General features: G+C 36.4%; 1 protein-coding gene across 1 annotated transcript in view; it reads right to left on the reverse strand.

The window, feature by feature from the left end:
* Window positions 1–27,402, reverse strand: part of ARHGAP15 (Rho GTPase activating protein 15) — a 609,293-nt gene that overhangs the window by 243,257 nt on the left and 338,634 nt on the right. The window contains exon 9 of the mRNA XM_047722466.1: window positions 15,405–15,527. Within this exon, the coding sequence (XP_047578422.1) occupies window positions 15,405–15,527 (123 nt within the window). The remainder of the gene's footprint in view (window positions 1–15,404; window positions 15,528–27,402) is intronic.

A 27,402-nucleotide genomic window follows, 5' to 3' on the forward strand; every position in this document is an offset into this window, starting at 1 on the left:
GAGGAAAGCACTTTAGGTTAAAAGCACTTTCTCTCCTCAGCCTCGGGTTAAAAGCTATTTCAGGATTCTGTTAAAGGCATTCTTTGGTCCTCAGCTTCAGCTTAAAAGCAGCTTTGATGAAAAGTGCTTTGAGGCAGGTGAAGGATTTTATAATAAACCATATTAGGAGCCAGGGAATCGTGTGGTTCTGTGGAAGTGTTGGCCAGCTCCATGGAGGTGTGGTGCGAGCTCTGTGCGGGTCTGCCTGTTCCCCATGGGTGGCTCTGAACAATGTGGTCCTCTGGTTATTCTATGCAAAGAAATTGAAAAAACATTTCCAGGAATGTAATTGGAGAGAGGGGGTTATGAGACTAAATTAGTAGGCCATGATGCACATGTTTCCGAAACATTTTGTCTCTTTTGGGCTTCCAGTCAAATATAGTGCGTTTCTCTTTTTTAGCCCTTACTTTATTTTTTTTTTTTTCAGCCTTCCCTTTAGAAAGTAACTATGCAACAGCACTTCTAGAACACCTTATCCCGGCCCGAAGCTGCCCACGTAACTGAATAAATAGATATCTCATTGTGAGATACACTTTGTGTACTGGATTCTGGATTCATTGCATACTCTTTATATTACTTTTCTGGCTAACCAGACCTCCCATTGTCAGGGAAGGAGTGCACGTAAGGGTGGAATGGAATAGCTCAGTTGGGTTTGCCTACTGAATTAGTGCAATGATGTTCACCTCCCAGACATGGAAACTGAAGTATTGGTATTAGTGGGTGAAAAGACAGTGACTTAAGAGGAATTTTGAGCTTGCAGGGGTCAAGGGAAATTCAAGAGAGATGGCAAAATTGCACATGTATCCCAGCTAAGTGCCAGGGAGTAGATCTGACTTCTTCTGAGGAGAAGGTCTCACATGGACTAGAAAGAAGCCATTTTCTCACTTTGTGAGAGTTAGCCTAAGAGCTGTTGCTTCAGGTCCTAAAACACCAGGTGAAACGTGCCAGTAGCTGAGAAGAGCAGTCTCCCCATTTGCTCTGGAGACAGAGTGAATCTAAAAGTGTGGAAACCAGAGCTTCAGAGTACTGTTTGGCATGTGGAAGGGTTTGTAGATTTGGAAGCTCTTGGATAGCACCAAGGATGGGAGGAAGTCATGTCTCAGAAGATACTGGCTGCATGGTTGTGGTGAGATGCCTGCCTTGGGCAGTTTGTAGGTAATGAAGTATCAAATGCAATACTTTCCAGGTGCTCCCAGAAATAGCCAGGGAGACTTTAGAGAAGGGTAAAGTCTGAGTTGCTATGGCTATACAACTGGGAGTCACAACTTAGGATATTTGTGTCTTATTATCTGTTATTTTATTCATATCCACAGGCTGCTGTGGCATGGCCCACTGTGGTTAAATAGGAAATAAATAAAATTAGATAAAAAGCACTAAGAACGTCTTTTCATTAGCTTTCCAAAGTGGGACAAGTTTGCAGGGTATGGAAGTGCTTTTTTTTTTTTTTTATATAGAATATTTGTAAGCAGTGCTAAAGTGTCTAACTTGTAAGAAAGGAATCTCATCTTACACATCTGGGTCCAGTATGCAGCCCATTGTTTTCTGCATGGGAGGTCCCCAGTAAAAGTTTGTCAAATGAGTAAAAATGAATAATGAGCACTAAATGAATAATAAAATTGCCTATAAAATCCAGTACAAACTTCTGAGCCTGGCACTGCTCAAAATACCTGCCACAGACACTTCTCATCCAACTCTTTACCTTGCAGACAAAGCATGGTTCCCATGCTTTCCTACGGTTGCACACCTTGAAAATCTCAACCAGCTCTCCACATGTCCAAAGGCTCAGAGTCAAGATTCAGTTTAAAGACCACAGAATAAAGGAAACATGGAAACATGAATCCTTCTTATACTTTTCCCACTTGTAATTTCCCCAAATCCATGACCTCAATGTCCCTAAAGCTTTTGACATTTGATATATTATGTTGTATTTGTCGTAATTTTATCTCCCTTACTCATTTTGTAGGCAACTCTGCTTTATGCATTTTTGTATCCTCTTAGAACATAGTGATTTAAAGAATATATATGAGTAACAATCAGAGCATTAAAAAATGTAAGCCTAGTTGTCCTTCATCCTTATTACTGGAGAGTGCACGTCAAGCTATAAGCACAATGTGAGGCAGACAGAATGCTCAAAATGTTGGCTTTACTAATGCAATGCCACAAAAATCTCACCCTAATTGATCTGTTTTGCAATTTTCAGAATACCTACTCCGCATTCAGGAGAAATGCTTGCAATATGCCATGCAATAGAGAGAGTAGAATTAGGAGTAGAGTATGAGAATTAAGAGTTATTATTTGCCATGCAAATTGCTCTTTGTGTAGTATCAACAATCATAAGAGGTATTATCTGGAAAGTGTTAGGACAGAAAACTTCATTACCTTGTCCAAACCCTCAAAGCAAGTAAGTAGCAGAGCCAAGACTAGACTTCAGATCTACTTCAAAATTCAGTGATCTTTATGGCTTAATGACTGCAATACATTGTTTTCCTGAGTAAAATAGAATGCATATAGCTCTTTCAAATAGCAAGGGAGAGCTTGTCACTACCACCTATCACTTCACACCATATGTATCCAGATCCAACAAAGAAAATGGTTTTTCATATATTTCATTATTGCAAGCATTCTTTATGTATTTAAACATATAAAACTAGGTACAGTTTTCTGATCAGGTATCTCTTTTTCCCAAGAAAAAGCTGCATTTCTTGTTAGATATTCTAAGAGTCTAGGATTCTAGGCTGGTGATAATGGGGGCAACAGACTGGGAACCTTCTGTAGCAGAGGTTGCTTAGACCACTTCTAGTCTCCAGATGGTGTGCCAAATCGATTAGCACAGACTCCTTCTAGCAGATCTCAGATGAGTGTCTATGATCTAGCTCGGTATATGAAACTGAAACACCACACACATATCCATGCCAACCTCTCAGACTCTTGACTGAGAGAATTGCATCTGGGAGACAGAAGTTTCCTTTGGGCTTTTGGTAGTGTTCGTACTATAATAACTAATTGTAGAAACAGATGGCTTTGGGTTATCGCAGGAAAGTGCTTTCCACTAAAACTTTACTCAGAAGTATTTAATATCATTTCCAAAATTCCTCAAATGCAATGAGTGTCCCATATCCCCAACTTTCTTTAGATGGGCTGTTTATTCCTCACCTTCTGGTACTGGACCAAGATCCAGTACCTGTTTCCCTGTTTTCCCCACTACCCATCTCCTGCCCAACAGTCCCTTCTGAGGCCACGACTCCCTGGCCAGGGCTTCTGCTTCCCATTCTGTCTTAGAGAATGAGACAGCCATGTCTACCACTAACACAGTGCCTGGTATGGGGCACTGCACCGTCACACTTGGAATACTTCTCTTCCTATACTGCGCAGCCACCATGGGAATGCTTTCTCCATATTACCATGACATCTTGAGTTGGACATAACTTCATACACAGATGTGACTATCTCTTCTTATGTGTGATCAGCATTGTATTTCTAACCATTATTACTTTTCTTCAAGATTATTCATTCATACTATAAATATGTGATCTTTCTGGTTAAAGGGCATGCACACAAGTGTGTTCATGAATAAAGGGAACTTATGCTAGAGAATTTGAGATATCTGACATCATTGGGAATTCTGTTTTTGATGAAGAGAGGGCCTAACCTTGTTGTTTTTTTCGCCCTAAAATGTTTGACTTCTTCAACTGATAATTATGTAAACATATTTATAGCCCAAACAGGCTCTTATTTCCTCTTTTGACATATTAATTGTTTCTAAAAACATTAAGTGAGGTCCTGTCAAATTCTTTACATAATATTGAACGTTCTCCTATGCTAATTAATTTTTTTTAAATGGAAAAATTGTCACATGCTCAAGGTCCCAGTGCATTTGAAATGTGGAATGACAAAAGATGTACACAGTATTCTACTGTTCAGGAAATGAATGTATGAGATGGAGCAAAAAATGATGGAGTCTGGGGAGGTGATGGCTTTTCTGAAATTTAGATTATCTGGAAACTCAAAATATTAAGATATCCTTAAGATATTCTTTTCAGCCCATCTGCTTTCTTATTTCTCAGCCTCTGGTTGCATGATAGATTCCTTCATTGTGAGGTTAACCGAGGCCAGTCCTCTTCCCCCTCCATCCTTTCTTTTCCTGCTATGAGTTTGAATTCCAAGTTCAAAGGGACAAGTTAGGAGTGATATATTCAAGTTAATGACCTTCACATGTGTTTAACTTGGATGACATCTTCTCTAAAATCTCCCTCCTGTCTAATATGGGTAGATAAGAAAATCATTAAAAAATTGGAGCTCAACAACTGTTGAAAGAGAATGAAATTTCTCTCTTTTGCTCTTACATTTCTGAGGGAATTGGATTTTATGAAAATGTCAATCCTTGTAGCAGCCTCTTAGCTGGCTATCCATGCAAGTTATCCATCACAGCACAAAGCATAACTCAATGGCCATATGCATCTCAGAAAGACATCAAATTGGGTAATTTTAAGATTTAGTCCAGGTACACAGGTTATATTCTGGGGTGAAATTTGAGCAATAAATATATAACACACTTTCCTATAAATATTGGCCAAATATATATGACTTATTTAGTTTTACAATCAGACAATATTTTGATTGTCTTACATATCTGAACATACACATTGCTGGTATTATTGTCAAGTAAATCTCCAATTCCACAAACTGTCATTAGCACTAGGTGTTAGTTACATGTCTGCCATATGCTAGCTGGGCAGAATGTTCAATTTTTTTTTTTAAATAAATATATGAAATAGGTACCCAATATGTGGCTTTATTTTTCTTCAACAAACCCTAACTTAACCTTATTGATTTGGATTGATGTTTTCTATCAAATATAAAAATCACTTCTAATATTTATAATGGAATATCAAAGGTAAAATGCTAGACATGATTGAAAATGGGATGGAGTTAGGTCCTAGTATTAAGTAGGAAGGACACTGAACTCTTGGAAAAAATACAAGTTGGAGAAGGCAGGTATAAACAGATATTTCTTTCTTATAAACTTCTTTAAGTTTCTCTGAATTCTTTTCTTTGTTGGGCTTTTCCCTAAGCTGCTATTAAATTGTGAAAGTGCGTTTTCATAAAACCTCTTTATATAAGTGTTGCTGATTTGAGGAGGGGAGAAAAGTTTCCTCATTTCTCTTTTGTGTTCTTTTTTTCCGGTGTGAGAAGAAAGTGTTCAGATCATCTTTTTAAATAATGAAAACAATAATAACTGTTCCTGGGAGAATAAGAAAGCAAAGCAGAGGCTTTGTTTGACTTATCTGTGATAAGGCACTTTGGAGCTCCGGTTTGTGTGAGTTGAAGAAAGAGATGTACACAACACTCCAACCCTTCTATTATGACAGTTTATGCTTCCCATACAGATTATTTAACTCCAATGCCTGGGAAATAGACACAATTACCACCTTATGGAATGCTACTTAACTTTAAATGTTCCCTCCAGAATAGAAACCCACGTCATCAAAATTTGTCTGTTTCTCAGGAATTATTTCTTCGGAAGGCTTCTGCATACGCCTGTGCAATTTTAAAATTTAACCCAAGGTTGCTTAGAAATAACTATGATATAAAAAGAAAGAAAAAATTCCCACACTAAGGGAGTTTGTTCACAAGAGTTCCTATGAAAGAGCTGTGTCCTATGCCCATATACACTATGATCATTCACTCTTTCAGCTGTTATCAATTTAAAACCAATGAAACTCCCACACTGAGTCCATTTGAGCAGTCAATTTTAATATCTCGAGGCATCTGTAGTTATTCTGAATTGGCTGCAAAAGCAGAACTAACAAGTTAAGCTCTAACCATAAGTCGACATCAGGCTGGTAAACCATACATCAAACACAGACAGTTAGTCAATACTCCAGTATGAAAAACCAACTAGCATTTTAAAGAAGAGCAACATATTCATAATATGTTTGGCAGTCTGGTTTGCATTGCTTCCTTGATGGCTGGGTATTTAACTTTCCAGTCAACAGGGAGCTCCTCGCACTGGCAAAGCAACATGTTTGAGGGCAAACCAGTCAGTCTTCTGATTTGTGGGTAATATTTCTAAATGAGAAAAAAAGGGAGGGAAGAATGTGCCTTTTGTGAATAAGAATCTAGAGCGTGTCTTAATAGTTGCTTTTTATAAGAAAACTGTTTCAACCATATGTTCTGGATCTTTGCACACAGTCCCTACTTCAAATATTATGTCATTGTCAGGCCATGTGTCTCAATTTTGTGTTTGGAAAATATGGTTGCTTGAAATACCTCTTTCTGTCCCAGGAGTGACTCCATGTCAGGGCTGTTGCCTCCCATAGAGAGAAGAAGACAATGAAGAAGGAGGAGTATTCAAACATGATCAAGGCAGTCATCGCTTCAATCAAATCATTTCCAAATTTCTGGAGCTGGGGGCCTTGGGCGAGGGGGAGTGAAGGGTGTTTACGACATATAGCTGCCTATTCCCAGAACTCTTTTTATGTACTTTTATTTTATCTTCAAAAAGAAAGGACATATTAAAGGGAAATATCTAAGGAGGAACAATGCTACATAAAGCTTATGTTTTCAGATCTGTTGCCTCAGAAAATGCTTTGATAAAACATAGTTACAGCAATACAGTCAATTTCAAAGAAAAGTTGGGAGACATACCTCTCCATAGCGCAATTTGACTAACACTGACAGACCACCAATTATGATTATCCAAATTCAGATATGTCTCTTGTCTCCTTCCCACAAAGGAAAATAGAAAATGCTGGAATAGCACTTCTGCAACACCGAGTTACTTTCCTGATGACTAAACTTTACAGGGAGAATAGTTACGCTCTATTGTTGCTAATCAGGTAGGGTAACAACTCAAAAGGGATAGTTTCATATGGAACAAAATTTGCCACCACCACCTCAATAATGTGACACAGTTCTTTTTTTCTTCTTTCTCTTGGGAATTTGTGGACTCTTGTTGATTTATAATAGACATGAATTTGAGGGGAAAGATTTGCAGACTGAACTGTCAGTGATACTAAAGGAAATAAAAGAGCAGTAACTTAATCTTAGGATATGTCAAAATGAATTGTTGATATTAATATTTCCTGGGCTTGTAACAGTTCACACATCTGCTGAATGTGGATCCCGATGAGGAGATATTGGTTGTGAGAGATCTGATAGATTCTATCCTTAGAGACACATTCAACGAGCTCTAGTGTGGACTCAAATCCCAATAGTACCATGAGTGAGAAAGGACTGGGACCTCTTTTCTCAAGCACCATAGAAAATTCAATTCATCTCACTGCCCATGAAGCATTTATTCATATATTTGTTCAAAGTATCAGTGTTTAGGTCACGATGAAATTCTGTTTTCCTCTCCCTCAATTATCTACCTCAACACAAAATGAAATCACCAGCTAGTACTTTGTGTGAGCAGGAGAATTATAAAAACTACAAAGGAGAAAGTGAATAACCAGCACTGGCTTTGGATATAGTTTGTAGGGCCTATGGAGGCCCTGCAAAGCTAACAGGAGGTAAGCTGAAGAATCTTCCACTGCCTGTGAAGCTGGGTTTAAGGAGTCATGAGGGAACTCTGGGGTATGAGAACACCTGCTGGAGAACAGCAGGATATCAATAATAAATGCTAACCTTTAAAAAGGGGGATTCTTGTGATCTGATGCCCCACATCTCTTTCTTCTCTCAGGTGGTTTCATGGAGGGAAGATTTAAAATATGATTAGAGGACTGAAATGGTCACAGACCCCCTCTCCAGAGGGCAGCAGCCTCCTGACACTAGAAGGAAATAGCACATTAGCTTGACTTTTGGTCATCTGCAACGACTTGAGGATATGCTTCCAAGAACATATAAACTTTGGCTGGTGCACTGTCAGGGATGAAAGGGGGAGATTTTTTATCTTTTTTTTATAATCTGCACACACACACACGCACACACACACACACATGCACACACACACACACACACACACACTTTGAGTTAAAACACAGAGTATGCCCAAAACATGGTATAGATCCCCTTTCTTATGAAAGAAAAGCCATCTGTATTTACTGGTTCCTTGTTGGTCCTCATGCTCTATTTCTTCTTATTTTATAGAAATGTGTCAGTCCTCAAAATGGAAGGCTTAAAGACAATATTTCAAACTGGCACCAGGATTAGACCAACCTTATAAGGTATGCCAAAACTCTGGGCAATCTTTTAAGGATAGATAGTCCATGGAATAAATGAAACCAATATCTACTGCCATAGCAAGAATTAATATGGGTTTTAGAGACCACTGGCTAAAAACAAAATGCCCAAATGCTGGTTTTGAATCAATTGGGTCATATTCATTTTATATTCCCAGCACTTAGCATGGCTATTATTAGGCATCCAGTCAGCTTTAGGGCTGAAGCCTGATACTATCTGGCATTTTCTCTTACTGAAAAAAATGGGAAAGGTTTTGAGGGCTTGACTCAAAGGGCAAGAAATGTAATTTAAAGAAAGGAAAAAGGAGAATCATTATTATTATTATTATCATTGGCATTATTATGATACACAAATACCCAAAATATAGTATATTATATCAGGACATTGTTGATAAAACCATTTTTTGGTTATATGTAAGTTTTTCAGTTATATGTAAGTCATCATCTTAAATATTATATTCTAACTAATGTCTATGTAAAAGGTCTCTCTCCATAAGAAAGGAAGTTCTTGAACCACAGACAAACCAACTTATTAGTCTGGCTCATTCTTTTTCCCCTTACCTAATTCACTCCCATTTCTGGACCTCATTTTTCTCTTGTTGCTCCAAAGTTATTCTGCTTTTAATATCTCATAAGACCTGGATCATATCCTCCCTGAATAATGAGCTTTTAAAAGACATGGGCTTAACCTGCTACGCAGGTGCACTTTTTTCTCAACATTTGCCATCTCTCATGGTGACCTGTATTTTATTATTGAACAAAAGATAGCTATGTGGTACTCTATTACCAACACATTTGCTCCCAAGAGCCTTTAAATAACAGAAACTGCCTGGGAACTGTAAATGCAAAGGAACCAGGAAGCTTATAGGCCAAGATAAAGAAGCTTAAGGTTGGCTATTAATTTTGGTTAATATTAAATCATGACATAGCTCACACGTAAGGATCACAGTTCAATTATGAACCGTAAAGAAGTTTAAAGGAAAGAAGATTTACAAGATATTTTTAAGCACATTAGTGCATATTGTGGAAGTTGTGGGAATATTTCAGGCCCAAGCAATGATGGACCCATGCCCCAGTATATAAATTCAAATACAATTATTCTCAGACTAACACTGATAAAATGGCAAAATTGGAGCGTATCTCTACCGAAAGGCATATTGTAGTGTTGCTCATAAATGTTTTGCTTAAATTAACAATGTGGCAGGTAGCTTACTCTGTCACACATTGGTTCTGACAAAATCATTTTAAAAATACTTTTCTCTGAACTCAGTGATTTTGCCATTCATAAAGATGACTGTTGAAAGTTTAGGGTTGATAACTTGTATCTGCAATTTGAATGGCAAATCTTTCTTTACTTCTCAATATAATTGACATATTTTATAAAAGTACTATAATTTCAAAGACATTATTTTCTCATGTGATGGAAACCTTAAACAATTAGTTGTGTCTGTGTGGGTAATTACTTAAATGTTCCAGCAATTAGATGACACTGTGTAAGTGGGTGTAGCTAGAAAAGAAAATTAGCTCATGCCCATTTATGTATAAAGAGTACCATGATGAAAATTACCAAAAAGATAAATATGAGCCAACCATAAATTATCTATGCACTTGCCTTGAAGTAAGCAAGTTACTACTGCCTTTCCTTGACACTTGCCAGGATTGATTTCTCAAATTTTAAAGGAATACTTGAGAAAATGGTTTCCCAGGGCCATCTTGATCATAATTTGCTCCACTAAATCCAGTAAAAAAGGAAAGAAGAGAGAAAAAAGGGAAGAAACGGAAGATGAGAAGAAAAAACGATGGAAAGAAGAAAATTGCCAAATAATTAAGATAAGCTGGGCACTGTGTAAAATTCTCCCATATTTCATCTTATTTAAATTTTACAATGTAAATTTTGTAGATGAAAAAGTCAGTGACCCAGTATTAAGTTATAGAGCGGGTATAAGACAGAATCCAGCTTTATTTATTTTTTAAGATTTTATTTATTTATTGGACAGAGAGATAGATCACAAGTAGGCAGAGAGGCAGGCAGAGAGAGAGGAGGAAGCAGGCTCCCCGCTGAGCAGAGAGCCCGATGTGGGGCTCGATCCCAGCACCCTGGGATCATGACCTGAGCCAAAGGCAGAGGCTTTAACCCACTGAGCCACCCAGGCGCCCCCAGAATCCAGCTTTAAACGTAACTTAGTAAAATTCTAAAGCTGCTATACTTTCAAATAAACTCAATCAAAAGCAAGGAGTTACAGACTAGAATACCTAGACTGTTTCACTGAGAAGATTGACCTCCCTGATGACATAAAGGCCCAGACGCAAGGAAAAAATGAAACTCTATGGGGAAAATACCTGTATGAGACAGTCACCATAAAAAAATTGATCAAACTAAAAAATAGCTTGATTTAAGGAAGTGATGAAGCATTAGCTTTAAAAAACAAGAATATTATAAAGAGAGAGAGAGAGAGAGACAAACCTAGAAATAGATTCTTACCTATAGAGAACAAAGTGATGGTTATCAGAGGAGTGGGGCTGGAGGGATGGGTGAAATAGGCAATGGAGATTAAAGAGGGCACTTGTGATGAGGACCAGGTGACGTATGGAGGGGCTGAATTTCTATATTGTACACCTGAAAGTAATATAACACTGTATGTCAACTAATTGGAATTAAAATAAAAACTTAAAAAAAATAAGAACATTATAATTTGCGTGGCCCATTAAGTCATAACACTGAACCCATGGGTATGTCAGCCCAAATCTGGCACATGATTTGGTCAGCGATTCCACAATATTTACATGATCAATATAAGGTAAATTCGGTGACTGTTTTTCTTCACGTTTAGATCCAGAATGTGGGGGGGGAAATGGGGGGCATGATTGTGAGGGGGAAGCAGCATAAATATGCCAATGCAACTTTCAAATGTAAAAGAAGAGAGTCTTTCTCATCACGATCAAGGGGGCTTTCTCTTTATAGATCACAGAGGTCATGATATTATAAGAAGAGAGAATGAAGTCTGGTACTTAGAGCTGTAATAAGCAACCTTCTATAACTGTAATTGTACAAATGCCGGTTTTTGGTTTTTAACTTTTAGGATCAATCTATAAAGGAATCATAATTATAGAAATCTTTGAAATAATGAGTTTTTATAATGGAGAAGTTAAGAATTACAATAGCAAAGACAGAGGAGATGAGAGGGGAAAAGACACTAAACTTCCTGTCTTTCTTGTCTCGTCAATGGAGACCCTAAGTTTTAGTTTTCCATGGTTACCAGAAAAATAAGTACAGATTTAAGTATATTGGATGTTCCAGAAAAAGCCATTGAAAACAGCAAGATCTGGTCTACTTGACTGTGAGTATCTGGGGAGGAACAGGGCCAGGTAGATGAGGTCTGGTTTAACCGAGTGGAAGTCATGTCTATTGTAAAAGAAATCTGAGATGACATCTAAGCTTGATAAGTCAAGACATTATGATTTTAAAGATAAGGTATATATTGACAAAAACCAACTGACTCTACTCCAAATAACAGTAACAGAAGTTATGGAGTCAACCACCAGAACTACAAATAGAAATAGTGCCAAGTGGTGCCCCATAAGGAGCACCAACTGGGATGAGGCAGGAAAGCCCTGCTTTTCATCATAAAACCTGCAGCCATACTATTGAATCTTTAAAGAGGTTGTTTGCTTCATAAGATAGTGATTACAAAATAAAGCAATAAAGCCTTACTTTCAATTTCTACTAATACCACCATTTTGGTTTTATCCACATAAAGGAAGATGAAAGAAACTACCATCTAAACACAGTCCTCTCTAATTCTATCATTTTGACATAAGGAAATACTAGTTGCTCCAAAAACAAACAAACAATTATTATCCTTTTTAGAAGTTGCATTGCCAAGTGTTTTCTATTCTTGGATGTCAATGCTGCTATTCGAAAGATTATATAAGGTAGTTTGGTTGACACTTTATAAAGAGCTATTACTTCATTTCCAAAACCAAGCAGAAAATATGTTCAAGCACACTTACCATCCTAAAATGTACCTTCTTGCCTATCATTTACATATTCAACTGATTCGAGTTTTATTTCTGATGAGATGCTCAATGCAATAAACTCACATTTAAAAGGTACTTGCCACTCCCTTGGCAAATGTGAAATTTCTCCATTGGAGAAATGGAAGTCTTTTCAGAAGCCACCACTGCCATGGTGCAATGAAGGCTACACCCACCTGAGCTATTAAGATTTCTTTCCATTGAGGGATCATCCATAATTATTGGCTTGCCCTTTTTTGACATTATAAGGTACCCTTCTCATTAGTCATATTAAAGAAAGTAGAAAATGCAGCCCCATCAAGGGACTGTTTCCAGATCTAGATCCCACCCAATGAAATCACATATTGGCCAGGTCTCCATGAATGCGAAACATAGATAATAGAAGGAAGAGTTTGTGTCTGAGTTCAGACTGTGTGATATCAGGACAACTCTCTTTTCACATAAAGTGCTTTGTGGATATTGTTCTGCTGGCATTATGAAGTCAAGAAGGCACAACCCTTCCTGCTCCGTTATGGCTCTCGATACAGGTTGGCTGAATTCAAAGCTCACGCCTCTCAACCTGTTGGTAACATTACATCAAGAAATAAGAAACCCTTTGAAGGGGGGGGGGCAGCCCTGCAGAGTCCCTCCCAAGTGTCAGGAAGCACACTTTTAAGACCCAAACTGTCACCATAGCTTTCTGAAACCTTGTTGTGAAGGACTTCATTCCAGATCTAACAGATAAGAGAGGTGAAAGAATTTGATACATATTCTCATGAGCAGGTACACTGAGGACAATTTTAAAGGCCGTTACCTCTCTTTCTGAGTAAGTCTTCTCCTTGAAAGAATGAAGGCATTTTACTTGGAGAGACCATTTAACCATCATTCATTGACTTTTTATAATTTTTTATAACTGACCAAAAACACCGATTTCATTGCTTTTTCTAAGTCTTTGTGTTAAATACGCTATGACAAAAAGACTTAAAGTACTAAGTTTGACTGAGCCTGTATTTTTAAAAATTGATTTAATGCTTTTTACTCAGTGAAGAGAAAAAAATGTCAGTAAACGCTTTTAAAAAATTCGCAGTTAAAACTGAAACAAGCTCAAAAAGTGATTATATTTGCATAACTTGATCTGTATTTGGAAGAAAATTCCACTGAAGACAACAATGGAAGCTTATCAAATCAGAATTTCACATAGATTTTTCATAGCCCTACTAATGAATACTGACTCATTGGTCAGCTATCGTGGAAATTTAATGGAGCTCTAAGATAGGAAATGTACACATCGGAGTGTGTTCAGTGGTTCCATGACGTCAGTATGAAAACTGCATGTGGCCTCCAGTCCCTCTCAGACCAATGCTTTAGCACTTCCTTGGTGAATTCTGCATTTTGACTGGGCCCAGACCCTGCTACTGAATTCAAAACCTTTTCATTTTGCTACATTCATGAAAAATGTGGACTTTATGTCAACTTGTGATTGTTTGGGCTACTAATTTGGTTTTCTGTTTTTGTTTTTTTTTTTCCAAAGTGGCAGATAACTTGCAACAGAATCCTCTCAAAGGAAATGATAACTGATGGGGTGCGTTCTCAGACAGAACCGAAGATACAGTAATCTTCTTATATGAAGTTGGATCTCTAGAGGATCCAAGACTGTCAGTGACCCTGAAAAAGACATCTTTGGAGTAAAAGTCTGATTCAAAGCTGGTTGCTTGTTTTACCCCCAAATGCTTCCATTCTAAGAACTTTCCACCCTATTGGTGATATGTATGTTCATGCTTCATAAAGTTTCTCCTTCCACAATTGGTTCAAAATGCCAGATGATTCTTGTGATAAGTTCCCCTGTTTAAAAATGGACTGAAATGGATAGGAGAGACAGTTATTATAACCTATCTAAATAATTCTCATGCTACGTATTGCTGAAAATATTAAGATCTGTTCTGCCCTGTTCCTGAGACATGATAGGGTATCAAATCACCTTTTGACTCCCATAAGGATCAATCTGTCAATTTTGTTCTCAGAATTTATTTTAGAAGGGTATTTTAGCCCATTTTCAAATTTCTTCTTGTATTCAATTTTCAAATTTATTCTTGTATTCAAGTTTCAAAATATACCCATCAGTTAGAAAATTTAAAAAACAGGGAAAATAATGGACTCGATGCATATGGTTTCTTGTTAGGAAAATAATACATTTTACCTTTATAATTTTTAAGTGATTCCAGTTATAGAAATCTACTTTATCACTGGTTCTATGTATTCATTCATTCTTTCTCATCTCCTTAGCACCATAAGAGTAACAACAGTAGCTAATAATAATAGCATTAAGGGCAGAGAACATTTATTGAATACTTACGTTCCAGAAACTCTATTAAATGCTTTACATGGATTAACTCATGTATTTCTCTCAATGGCCCTCTCAGTGGTGGGTATAAGTATCCCCATTTAGCAGATGAGATATCTGATCTTCAGAGAGATCATAACTTGTTCAATGTCAATGTGAGTGATTGGTAGCACCAAAGTCTGAGTTCTGACTAGGCTAGTGTCAGAGTCTATGTTTTTCTATTGTGGTGGCTAGGGTAGTCTAGAATATTTTGTTCTTTACATCAGATACATTTGCAAAATACCTACTTATTTCCATTTAGATTGAGCTTTTAGTTCCCCAGCTCCCAAATCCATACATTTTCATGACTCAGGTTTGTCTTAGACCTTCTTCTTAGTACTCACTTCAGACTGTGAGTAGGGTGATCAGGTAACTTTTTATCCAAATCAGGACACATCTGAGAGTGAAAAGGGCTGCTCTTATTAAGCATGCTGGGACAATAGATGTGTACCTGGATTGTCCAGGCACATGGTAACATGCGTTCATTCTAATGGGCCACCAGGATACCTTCCTCTGCCTCTTGGTGCAGAGCCCAGCTCCACTGAGAGCAAAACTGAGGTATTGTTTTCAATGACACTGTGCTGCAACCCTTACTTTCTCAGGATTAGTTTTCCAGACAACAGTTTTGTTTTGTTTTGTTTTGTTTTTCCTTTGCTGTGGAGCAGAACATTCAATAAACAACCTAAAAAGAATAAAAGATCCTAATATTTCTTTAGAGCTGAATAGCTATGGACACAGAGGCATATTCATTTATCACTGTTACAGTAGAAGTATAAAATGTCCTATACCTTTAATAAGTCCCTTTTCTTGCAGCGTTTTCAGTGAAGGTCTTCGGGTGATAAACTTCTTTAATCTGCTTTTAACTCGGTTTTTGTCGCTTGTATCGGAAGCACTATGATGCAGTCTGAACACTGGAGATTAAAAAAAAAAAGAAGCTTTTGGTAAGTTTCTCCTTTATTATTATTACTTTATTCAAATATGAATAGAAAGCAGTAGTTATGGAACTACTGGAATTAACAGCTCAAGCCCTTCTGTTTAGACACAGAATATGAGTAAAAATTTGCCTGTATGAAGTTATTAGCTCTATTGCCACATGAATGTGCAATGAGAATGTGGTTAGTTCCATCCATTCACAATTTATTTTCACTTTCACTTGCTCACATTTAACATGATAACCTTTATCTGCGTAATTCCACTTATCTGCGTCTACATACAGAATAAGGGCCAAAGAAAATTCATCAAAATTAAAGGAAAGAATTCTTAGAATTGTTCATTTCAGTTAATTATGATTCTATACAGCCTGTGGGTAATTCAGGCATTTTCAAACATCCTATAAGCCCAAATAATTTTGTCAATCTTCTTTTTTATGTTAACTCAAGGTGATTTCTTTTTCTGAAGTAGATATTTCTTATTTTTTTTTTAATTGATGTGAAATCACCACCAGTTCTAGGTAAAATTCTGAAACAAATTTGCTTCAGACTTTTTCCATGTCTTCTTTGGTACCCGACTCTCAGTTTTCTATCCTAAGCTCTATCTTCAAAGATAGGTGTATGTCAAATTCATATATTAGCTGAATGTTTACTGATCATCAGGCCCTACGCTAAAGACTGTGAATTTCAGGATGAACATAACACTTAAGGTCTGGACCTTCATAAGTACAGAGTCTAAATACATTCAAAGTATCTTATTATTCATGGATTGATAAGAATTCATTGTCTCTGTAAGAGAATAGATCTTGACTGGGCCCTTCCCTGTCTTAACCCAATTGTTGACATACTGGGAGGATTGGGGGCACTTTCTTAGGTTCTTAGAGGCTCTTTTCCTCTCAACTTATATTTTAGAATAAATCAATCATTCAGTTAGGTTAATAATAGTGTATGTAAATTTTATTGAGACCCTACTACATGCTTGATACTTTCCTAAGCATTTAATATGATTTAACTTAATTCTACTGCAGTGTAAGCTCCATGTGGGCAGGGATTTTTGTAAACTTTTGAGCGTACCAAGCCCTAACCACTAGACCATCAGGGATTTGTAAACTTTTGTAAATGTTCACTAATGTGTCTCCAATACCTCAAACATTGTTTAGCATGCAAATGTAAATGTTCACTCAATATTTGTTGAATCAATTCTCACAATGATACTTTGAAGTATGTAAAATAATTCTACCCATTTTAGAGATGAAGAAGCTGAGACAAAGAGTTTCAGTAACTTGTCCATGGTCAAGTTTGAATATGGGAACAGTCTAATAAGAGTTTTATCTGGTATTCTAATTTATTGGAGTATAGATGAAAGAATGAAAAGAAAAAAAAAAACAGAAGTTCAGTTACTCATTTAAAGTAGAATGGTTTTAATCAACTGTTTTTTAAAAATAGCTATGGGGTATGAAACATTTGCTAGGTTATCATTGTATGATAGCTAGACATGAACCATCCTAACTGCTCCTGAGGATTTCAGAAGAAAAAAAGAGAAAGACAGGAGAGAATTGCAACTGGAAGAAAATAAATTGCCTGAATTAGAGGACTTGACGTCAAATGTTCCTTGTGGGGTCTCCAAGGAACCCACAGAAATGCTTATAGGAGAACGTTTGCTATAAAAGTCTACCTGGCCCAGATTGTGAGAAACCTTTTTCTGTCCCTAGATCTGACCACAAAATAATTGCAAACATGTTAGCAAGATGGGGATTTGGGGTAAAGTGAAAAGTGAAGGACAGAAGAGGAAAACATCTTGCCTTCCTCCCAGCTAGGTGAAGAGTGGAGTTTTAATTTAATTTATTTATTTGAGAGAGAGAGACAGAGACAGTGAGAGAGAGAGCATGCGTGGGGAGGAGAGGATGAAGCAGGCTCCCCACTGAGCAGGAGCGCAATGTTGGGCTCTAAACCATGGTGCTGGGATCGTGACCTGAGCTGAAGGCAGACACTTAACAGACTGAGCCACGTAGGCACCTTGGAGTTAGTTTTAAATTAAGTTCAGAGTTTTGTTTATCATAAGGGATTAGACACTATTAAATACTGAATTGAGATAATACTTGCCAGTTAACTGGACCATAATATTTTCTATTACCTTAAAGTGGGGTTCTAAATCCTGGTACTGTTGACATTTTAAGCCAGGCAATTCTTGTACAGGACAAGTAAGATGTTGAGAAGCCTTTCAGGCTTGTGCTCACAATAGGCCAGTAGGACCCCCTCCTCATTGTGACAATCAAAAATGTCTCTAGACATTGCCAAATGTCTTCTTGGGGGGTGGGGGGGAAACAGCTCCCTGTTGAAAATCACTGCCTTAAATTGAAGGGAAAAGTTACAGGATCTGTTTACTGGTTGTGGAAGGTCTACTCATACACTGAGAAAATGTAAAGAAACTGTGAAAAGAAAAAAAAAAGGAAAGAAAAGTATTATTTTAATAATATATCTCTTTACAAATGGTGTATGTATATGTATATATATAGTGGGTGTATATAGTAAATAGTACATATATTTATATTGCATTTATATATATAAAACATGCATATCTGATCGATGATCTGATATTTATCTGCTATAATATATATAGTATAAACAGTATAAAGTATATATAGTATGTGAGTATATATAGTATATAGTAAATAACATACAGACAGTATATATATTTACATGTTATATTTATATATTATATATAACATATATATCTGACCTATCATCTACCTCTATATCTAACTACTATCTATTTGTTAAAGGAATTGGTTGTAAAAGTACAACCACTATCATGGGAGGAGGGTCAATGGGTCTGTCACTTGAAGAGGCTGGGAGCCACTGCTGTAGACCAGAGATTGCCCACTGTTGCTCCTGGCATACCAGTTCCGTAGGATTAGAGTTACCGATGCCCTCTGCACTCAGGATAATTGAGTAAAGACAATGCAGCCTGAGCCCCAGGGGCAGCTGTGGTTGGCTATGAGCAGTCCTACTCATTCACTCTGTGGGGGCTGTACAAATATATTCCATGTGTATCTGAAGTTAAAATGAAGCAGCACTGGGGGCACCTGGGTGGCTCAGTGGGTTAAAGCCTCTGCCTTCGGCTCAGGTCATGATCTCAGGGTCCTGGGATGGAGCCCTGCATCGGGCTCTCTGCTCTGCGGGGAGCCTGCTTGCCCCTATCTCTCTGCCTGCCTCTCTGCCTACTTGCGATCTCTCTCTCTGTCAAATAAATAAATAAAATCTTAAAAAAAAAAAAAAGAAGCAACACTGCTTTAGACCTGTGCTGTCCAACATGGTAGCCACCAGTGACCTGCAGCCCTTGGGTACTTGAAATGCAAACTGTGCTATAGATTGAAATAATAATGTTTTAGATATTGTCGGTAAGTAAATATATTACTAAAATTAATATATTATTAGAACATATTTCTTTTTGCTTTTTAAAATGTGGCTACCAGAAGATTTTAAATGACACATGTGGCTCACGTTATATTTCTGGACAGTGATATTAGATGATGAAAAAATAAACACAAACTGACTACCTAGTGTATACATGGCAGTGCTGGATTCAATTGTTGTGGATAAAAATGCATATGGTCTATGTAATTATAATACAGCATGGTGTGAAGTACAAGACTTAGGAATCTTAGAAAAGGAACTGACTTCAGTTCATTTTGGAAAAACAGCAAGTGCCATTAGAACCCATGCAAGCAACAAACACTTTTATAGGACCATGAATATCAGGCATTAACTGATTCAAGATTGTGTGATTGAAAGAGTCATTCTAAGCATCTTAATATACTGCACATATATTATGAATATGCTATCATATCCTATCAATTTTTATCGAGTCTAGTCACTACAGTGACCATGAGTCGTATACCATCTGTTTCAAACGATAGCTCTAGCAAAGCCCCGTGCGCTGGGTTCTAGAATTGGAGACTGAAGAAACAAACACTTAACATCCTTCAGAAAAAAAAAAATCTTTCTCAGGGTAATTTTGGCCTTAGGTCTCCTTTTGAAATAATATGGCCCAATCAATCTAAATTTTCACAGATTACCAATAGTAATATTTTCTATTTCTAGTCTCACCTCAAAATCTTGTCACTTTCCATGACAGAATGCCAAGAAATACAGAATCAAAGGAGGCATTTTTTACTGCCTTTTTAGAACTAGTTAAAATGATGTGATTAGAAAGTACATAGAGTATAAATGCAAGATTATGAAAATAATTATATAGTGAGTTATATCTTTCAGAATCCCTTAGGTACTCTGGTGATAGTATTCTTAATTTTATATATATATATATACACACACATATATGTATATATATGCACAAATATATAATATTTTATATAATGTATAATTTTAAAGTATAATAAAGTATAAAGTATACTTTTATAAAGTATAAAAGTATTTAAAATATAAAAATATATATTATATATAAACATAAAATGTATTTTTATATTTTATATTTTGTATGTTTTGTATATTATTATGTATTTATATAATTTACATATATAAAATATATATTCAAACATATATGAATAAATGTGTATTAAATATATAGATACATATTTAGTGGAAATATTTACATAATTACATAAATATATATTTATATTATGTTTATATTTTTTATATTTTTACCTTTATAATGTTCTATATAAAATATCTATAAAACACTTACAAAATAGATACAAAATATTTTTTATATAAAATATAAAACAGGGGCGCCTGGGTGGCTCAGTGGGTTAAAGCCTCTGCCTTCGGCTCAGGTCATGATCCCAGGGTCCTGGGATCGAGCCCCGCATTGGGCTCTCTGGTCAGCGGGGAGCCTGCTTCCTCCTCTCTCTCTCTCTCTCTCTCTGCCTGCCTCTCTGCCTACCTGTGATCTCTGTCTGTCAAATAAATAAATAAAATCTTTAAAAAAAAAATAAAATAAAATATAAAACATATACTGTTTTCAATACCACCATCTAGCTCTACATGTGAGACATATGTAAGGTACATTGCTTTTTCAAAGAACATGAACAAATATTTTTAAATGCTTTGTCTTGTTTCCTTCTCACAAACACTGAGAAAGTAACAGGGTCTTGGGTGTGATCACGCTGTTTTTAACATGGCCCAAATCTCCAAAGTTGCCTGTACTGATGACTTTCCTGGAGACAGACTAGAGTGTCCACTTCTATTTCCTGATGCTATAAATAATCATCCTCAGATGACAAGTCAAATTACAAGACCTTTACCATCATTCATTCCACTCATTTTGTTCTGAGAAGAGTAACGCAGAAGTTCAAGGCAATAGATGACTACAATATATAGCATACTTTTTATTAAGCAAGTAACTTGAAAGCGCTATAAATACAAACTAAAAATGTAAAAAGCACATGTTTATAAAGTAAAGTCCATCATGGGATCCCTGTAAACAGCAGTAAAAGTCTTTGAATATCGTGGTTTACAAATCTGATTTTAACAGCCAAACTTATAAAACAGTTTATGCTTTTCTGTTGTCAAGGGAGAAAAACTTGCCAAATTGTTCATTTTAAGTAAATACAACATCACCAATTAAGGAAGGCAAAATTTAAACACATGCCTATGATAATCAGGACATAGTTTGCTTCTGATTTCACTACTGATTTTAACAGAACAGTGTTCCTTCCATTTTCCCACAGCACCCAAGTGACCCCACACATACTTTTAGAAACTTGTAATCACACAGTGCAAATAAAAGGACACTTTACTGGAAAATACACAGTGTGGTACAATAATCCATCATTTATGAAAAATAGAATTCAGCCTTTTCTTTTTCCTCAGAGATTCAACTACTTTTTGAGGGTGAAGTTTACTGTAATTTAAAGATTTATGTTAAGCCAATGAGCAGTTTTTTCCCATTCTCATTTAAACTTTTTATTCAAAAATGAAAAGAGACTAAAGCAATACAGGTTTAAATGCTAAAGCATTTAATCTGATTTACAGAGGAATCAGTCTTAATTCTACATATTTTTATCTCCACAAAACGTTAATCTGAATTGGATTAGCTTTCCAGGTATTCTAGAATTTACTTTTATTTCCTTTATGCTTTCCTCTCTTTTTCCCATTGATGGGTGATCTTTTCTTTCAAGCCCAAACAGAATATTTTTGAAAGCCTAAGAATTTTCAATAAAAATATACAATTTAAGTCTCAACACGCAGGCCAAAGGTATTGGCTTTGAGTTCCATTCTTAACCCATTGAGAGATTTAATTGCTTTCCTTAAAGTTGCTCACACCAAAGAATAGTTAGAATTGAGGGCTTTTTTGGGTTTGTTTTGTTTTGTTTTGTTTTGAGTGCAGTAGACACACAATTTTACATTCGTTTCAGGTGTGTAACATAGTGATTCAACTTCTCTATATGTTATGCTATGCTCACCCCAAGGATTGAGGCCTTTTTAAGATGATCTTCAATAAATAATGTGTATGAGAATAGGCATTAGCACAACACAAGTTTTACACTCGACACAGCCATTGTGGCATTAAAACCGGCTTTAGGATGGGAAAAGTTATTGTAATGAGTGTCCTTTGTATATTTATTTTTCAACTTTAGTAATGAGAGGGGGAATGAACACACTTTGGACGATGAACATTCACTACCATTCTATTAAGGGATGAGAACCACAAAAGAAAACCCTCAAATTTTTCCAGAATCCAGCAGTTTGGATAATATGATCCAGAATTGTGCATCTGCCAGAATTTTTCTTGCTGGGGAACTTGTTTTGAAATATCCCGTTTTCCTGCCAAACTGCTGTTTTCGCGGTATTCCCATGTTACACTTACATGCTGTTACTATTATTTTTTTTTAAATTTGGAAATACTGGAGAGCTAACGTTTCAGAAATGTTGCTAAAGGAAATGCTATTACAAACAACTTTGGAAGCTACTTGTCACTTTTTGGGTAAGGTTTTACGTAGAGATCGACATTGGGTGTAGATAGAGAGCTGTGTTAGCTGCAGAGAGCTCCAGATACTGGGAGTCTAGGAGGATGTTCAGGGCAAAGCTGGCAGCACTTACAATCATCTTACCACACCCAAGTGTCCAGGGAGGGAGATCAAGAAAGAAATGACAAAATAAGGTTATATCAGGCTCTTAATCCCAACAGATTCCAAAACACTTCTCAAACCATCCCATGGATTACATAACAAAGTTCTGAATTGTCTCCACTCGTATTTTCCAATTATGACCTTCTTGTACCAGAAATTGCCCTTGTTGTACCACTTTCTAAATTATAGAAACAAGAATGCTTTACCCAAAATTGATTGAAAAGAGAAATCAAGTTTTTAAAAATCTCTTTTCAGCCTCCCGTCTGATTCCTTCACAGGGCACACAGGCTTATGCTAATCCAGAAGGCTGTAATATACACTGCTTTGCCCTCTCCAGCATGCGGTTGGGAGCTTGCAAAACTTTGCACGTAACTCCCTGTGTCAGAGTGGGCAGAGAGGGTGAGTTTGGGCTTAATATACTGTTGGTCATTTAATATCTCTTTCACATGCTTGATGTAAATAGAAGTCATAATTTCAACCCCCCAACTTGTAGCCTGAGAAACTAAATTATTGAAACTTTAAGTGACTTACTTGAAACACAAATCACGATTAAATCTGGAAATAATTGGAAGAGGGAATGCAGAGCACTTTAACAGCAGCGCTTTGTTTTAACCACTTAATTCCCACATAGATATTGTAGGAATACAAAATAAATGATCAGTTCAAAATAGAAGGGTAGATGGATGCTATCTAACCAAGGATTCTTATTTATGTCATCTACCCATTTAAAAAGAAGTGAGAATTCATACAGTGAGAAACGTTGACTTTTGGACTAAATGATCTAGTTGAAGTGGTCAAATGTAACTCTATTTTTCCATTTTCAGTGTTGATAAAGAGCTGACAGTTTATTGTCATGTCCCTGTCATTCAGCCATATGGAAATTCCATGACTGTTTTTCTCAGTAATAAATGTATCCGTGTGTTCTGCTTTTAAGGCATTCATCTATCTATGATTAAATCGTTGTTGTCTTTCATGTATAGGCCTATATTTTTATTTTGCTGATAACACACCTGCAGTGTGTCTAGGTTGATTTTGTATTCCTATAGTGTGAGTTAGGGCATTTTGTTTAAACTCTTTATAGCATTTAGTATAGCTTTGAATTACATAACTTTCTTGATGATGACGATGATGCTAACTTCAATTCTGTAGTGCAAATATTGAGCAATATTACCACAGATGTAATTTGCCTTCAATTTTAAGTCTATCTGGTTTCTCTTTTTGAACAAGAGTTGAAAAAGATATTTGCTTTAAAGGTTATGAAAATACTACATACTCTGGGAAAAAAGGAAAGAAGAAAGAGAAAATAGACCTAAATAGCAAAAACCTATAGTTTATATAAAGGCAAATGATGATAATTTTTTTCCTGAAATGGAATCAGATGCAGTATAAGATGTAAAGATTAAGATCATCAAAATACCTTCTATTGACTAGATATTTTTCTTGTTTTCTTATGAGTCGATACAGTGTCAGTAAAACTTTCTCTGAAGTTTCTCTGAACAGTAAAACTGTTCAAAACTTTGATAAATTCGTAAAGTAAGTGGTTACTGAGCTCAGGCAGTAGCTGATTTTGAAAGTGAAATGACTAGAGAAAGGAAAAAACAATAACATAGGGCATTAATTCAGACAAAGGGCACCATGTAGTAGAAATATGTTTTACATGAGAAAAGATCGTGTATTAAATACAGGAATGGGTTCTTTCCTGGTGACAGAAAACAGGCCACAGCCAAATCAAATAAGAGCCCTATAGATGAATGCAAATATCAGAGACAAAAAAAACAAAACAAAACAAAAATAAAAACAATAGAGTTTGTAGGCGTGACAATTCCATCCTAGAGGTAACAGCATGGCAAGATTCTAGGAAATTAACCCTTAGAATTCCGTGGGGAAAAAAGCCAAGTTGGAGAGCGAAATGATATTCATATTTAAGAGTATTGGGCAATTTCAATGCTGATTTTACATACTGACTCAGATACTAGACCATGCTTAGCAGTATTTGAATTGGGTGGGTGGTATTTAAATCTTCCTTCCAGATAGACAGAAATAGAGAGACCTACCACTACATATTGCGCGTGTGTATTTGTTTGTACCTTTGTGAAAATGTGTTCTTAGAGGGTATAGAGGAGAGTAACATATGACAACTTTGAAGCTTTCTCTCTAATCTCTAAACTCCTGGCCCTATGTGTGATCAAGAATATGCAACAATCTATCCTGAATTTTTCAAACATAAACATTTGAACTAGGACATAAAAATATATACTTCAGGCATCGGTAGTTGGAGAAAAATCTTAAGATAAATCATCAGTATTTGAGAGGAAGTGGTGGTATTTATGTAGATTGTAGGAAAAGTTAAATTTGTATATATATAATTTATAACTTTTATATATGACATATAAATAAATATATATTTACCTTTTCTTAAATCTAAATGTTGTAATGTGGATAGTATTACTCCTTTCAAAGCAGACTCAATTTCCAATTTAAATAGCCAATCTGATCATCCTAATACCACATGTGTTATTAATAATAACTGATGTTCTTAGACTACTGTCAACGTGACCAAAAAAAAAAAGTACCAAGTACGTTACATCTCTTTTAATCCTCATAACCATTCAGCATCATGGGTTCTCTTATTGTTGTCCATTCTACAGATGAGGCATCTGAGGTTCAGAGAGGTTGAGTCACATAGCAACTAAGTGGCAGAGTCAAAATCAAATGCAGGGCTGCCTGAGTTCGAGCCCATGGGAACTCCTAACCTGCCCCATTGGCTGCCTCTCCATCTGTTTGGCAATGCTGTCAAAGTCCTAAGGACATAGAAAGATGGCAATAGCCTCCCACCATAGTCAAGTACTTTCAGTTCCAGCCGAAGGTCTTAAATTATCTGCTGTACTTAAACTGCTGGCTGAAATAATTCTAGGTGGTGTGCCTCACTATAGACCTAAAAGAGAAAATGAGTTGCCTTTGGTGAGATTAGTGAATCACAGGACAGCAACAGAGTTGATGGCGGGATACTCTGTGGATTGCCAGTCAGAGCAGCTGAAGATGGCATCTGGGTTGTGCAGAGACGTAACCACCATGAACACAAATTGAGCTCTTCTGCTATTGGGCTGTAGGAAAATATGAGAATCACTTTCCATGCTTCAGGTGGCTGTGTGTAGCAAGACAAGAATAAATAGAGAAGTAGAGATGCAGGGTGGGGATTGGGACTCCCTCTAAAGCAAATAGGCTAGGGACCTAGCCAGATCTCTTAATTTTTCAGTCCTTGACTCCTGTCATCACATAATCGTTTTCAAAGACAGACAGACCTATACCTAGCTCACATTAGTATGAGCACATGCATTCTCATCTATAAACTCTTTAGCACGTCTCTCAGCCAAGTCAGGAAATCTCATTCTTCTCTCTGAACAACTACAGAGTCCGCCAGTTTTATTCCTGGTAGCTTCATAGGAGTAAAGCTTCAGGATCAGTAATTAGGGAGAAAGCAGATATGAGCCATTAATCTATGACTTCCTTCCAACAGCTAATGTTGTTTCTTCCAAAAACAAACAAACAGTAACAAAAAAACATATATTCCTTTCTCTCTCATTCATTTCTTCTCTCTCTTTTGAATACTACAGTTTTTAGATTTTCAATCTGAATCTCAACTCTGTCTCCTAACAGAGGTCAGATCTTATTCAAGCAATGTAAGTTCTTTGTGTCTCTATTTTCTCATCTGGTAAATGGGGCTGATAATACCTACACCTTGTGCAAATTAAATGCCCCCATTATTTGCAAAACACCCAGCACAATATCTAGTGTATAATAAACATTCAGTAACACTAACAATTATTAATAATGAGGTTATGAGAGATGTTTTCTATTATAGTCATGATTGTAATAATCAGTAAGTGGACAGAAGATGGTGGTATGAAAAATACCCTCCTCATCCTCCATCCCAGTGTTTCTTATTTTTTCAACATGCACTGGGCATTTACTATGTATCTGGTTTTATTAGACTATAACCTTAGCTGTTGCATAAAGTAAATATATATTAATTTCATAACATTAAATACATATTAATATAGATAGAATTTTCACTGCTATTTGACTCTCGGTTTAAAAAAAAAAAGGTACTTGTATTCAACCCCAAGAGTTTATCTGTGATTAATTTCTGCCAGGTAGAGTATATTTCAAGACTTTGAACATGTGTTGAAATCATTGGGTTTTGAAGAACTATCCATTAAAGACTTTCTGAACTGTGACAATGGATATTGACAGTGCTTGTCAGACTAAACCACTATTGATTGGCTCACATCATGTGTATAGCAAAACCAATTTCTTTCAAGTGCTTCTTCCTAACTGAAATACATTATTGAGCCTTCCTCTCTGTTTATTATAACACCCAGCTCATCGTATGTAACACATCCAGCAAAAAGGTTTCTCAATGAAGGAAGCAGCAAACTATAACACAGAGAGAAGTGAAGGCACTTAGCAAGCCAGATAGTCTTGTACTGTAAGAGGCTATTCCTTTAGAAAATATCGATCCCTTGCAGAGTCTTGTTTTTATTTTACAATCTTCTTGAATATGGAAAGATCATGGACTAACAGAGCTTTGCTATTGTTTAATGATCCTGTGACTTTCATGGTTTCTACCCCTGAATGAAACTATTTTAAGTATTGTGCGTATGTTTAAGTTGTGGGAAAGAAAGTGTTGATGTTGGGTCACTGCTGCCCTGCCCACAAACACAAACAACACTACACACACACACATACACACACACACACACCCC

Source organism: Lutra lutra, chromosome 3 (assembly GCF_902655055.1).
Source record: "Lutra lutra chromosome 3, mLutLut1.2, whole genome shotgun sequence".
NCBI classification, from domain to species: Eukaryota; Metazoa; Chordata; class Mammalia; order Carnivora; family Mustelidae; genus Lutra; species Lutra lutra.